The sequence below is a fragment of the Phalaenopsis equestris genome, unplaced genomic scaffold, assembly GCF_001263595.1.
Source record: "Phalaenopsis equestris unplaced genomic scaffold, ASM126359v1 Scaffold196068, whole genome shotgun sequence".
Taxonomy (NCBI): domain Eukaryota; kingdom Viridiplantae; phylum Streptophyta; class Magnoliopsida; order Asparagales; family Orchidaceae; genus Phalaenopsis; species Phalaenopsis equestris.
In genome coordinates this window covers 1-1,421 of record NW_018216017.1, presented here as the reverse complement: position 1 = coordinate 1,421, position 1,421 = coordinate 1, and the positions used below count along the sequence as shown (strand labels likewise).

Here is a 1,421-nt window from a genome sequence, read left to right as displayed (position 1 = left end):
CTTTAAATTTTCTTAAATCGAAATTCTAGATATTATTTTAAATTTAATTTTGAATAATTATTAACCAAAAAATTCTCGAGATCCATAAATGTTAAATAATAAAATTAGGCGTCAAACTTAATTTATTTTTTTAATATTATATAAATAAATATCAAATCTAAATATTAAATATAAAATACGTAGAAATTTTTCAATACTTAACGTAAATCCCTTTCATTTATTACCATTCCGTTCAACAGGGTGGCTTGCAACGCCTCGCCGTTGGCAACCCGCGTGGGAAACCCTAATTTTAACCTCCCGAACCGGCGGACAACCTGTCTCCATCAATCCCTAGCATCCCCAACTTCACTACCTTTTGCCCCCTTCTTAAATCACACTTCCCCCTTCCTCTCATCCCTATTTCCTTCCCTCCATCGAAATCAACACCACATGGACTCCGCCGATCTAAAACGCGTCTTCCAGTTGTTCGATCGCAATGGGGACGGCTCCATCACCAAAAAAGAACTAAGCGACTCCCTACGCAACCTCGGCATCCACATCCCCGACACCGAGCTTCAATCCATGATCGACAAGATCGACGCCAATGGCGACGGTTGCATCGACATCGACGAGTTTGGCGTTCTCTATGAGACCATTATGGACGAGCGCGGCGGCGATGAAGATGAAGAGGAAGATATGCGAGAGGCGTTCAATGTCTTCGACCAGAATGGCGACGGCTTCATAAGCGTCGAGGAGCTTCGATCTGTGCTCTCTTCACTTGGATTAAAGCAGGGGAGGACGGTGGAAGCTTGCCGGCAAATGATACGGAATGTTGATGCGGACGGAGATGGGATGGTTAATTTTAAGGAGTTTAAGCAGATGATGAGAGGTGGAGGGTTTGCTGCATTGACGTAAAATGTTTGGTTGGTTATCAATTCTTACCCCTTTGTTTTTCCATGTACCATAATCGTTGTTTAAGCGGACGATGGAGACAAAATTCTTTTAAAAGAATTCCTCGCATTATTCTCTTGGAGGATTTCTTCTTCTTTTTTTTTTTGTTTCAGTTGATGTTCATTCGATCGACTGCAGTTCATGTGAACATCTATCTAATGCTGAAAATGCATTTCTCGCGAGGAGATTGGGAATTCTGCGAGGAATGTTTTATAGGAATCTATATGCGAAAGAAGAGGTACATTAATTACTATTTTGTTTTTTATTGTGTTTTATACACAATAATATGCAGTGTCGTATGGAAAAGAGTTGTCCAAGGCATCTGAGCTACCTTTTTGCCGGAGATGGAATACGGTTCTGAATGTTTTTGTAACGCAGCTCTTCATGATTTTCAAGATATTATGGAATTCTTATGACCATTTTTTAGTTTTTAAAATCCTATTGATGGCAATCTTACAAATTTGAGAGCAATATATATGTATATATATATA

General features: G+C 39.3%; 1 protein-coding gene across 1 annotated transcript; it reads left to right on the top strand.

Annotated features, from left to right (window-relative positions):
* The first annotated feature begins 231 nt into the window (after positions 1 to 231).
* Positions 232 to 1,339, top strand: LOC110035099 (calmodulin-like protein 3). The gene has a single exon (XM_020739341.1). It carries the CDS (start codon positions 430 to 432, stop codon positions 892 to 894), a length of 465 nt encoding a protein of 154 aa, XP_020595000.1. The 5' UTR covers positions 232 to 429; the 3' UTR covers positions 895 to 1,339.
* Positions 1,340 to 1,421: the final 82 nt, after the last annotated feature.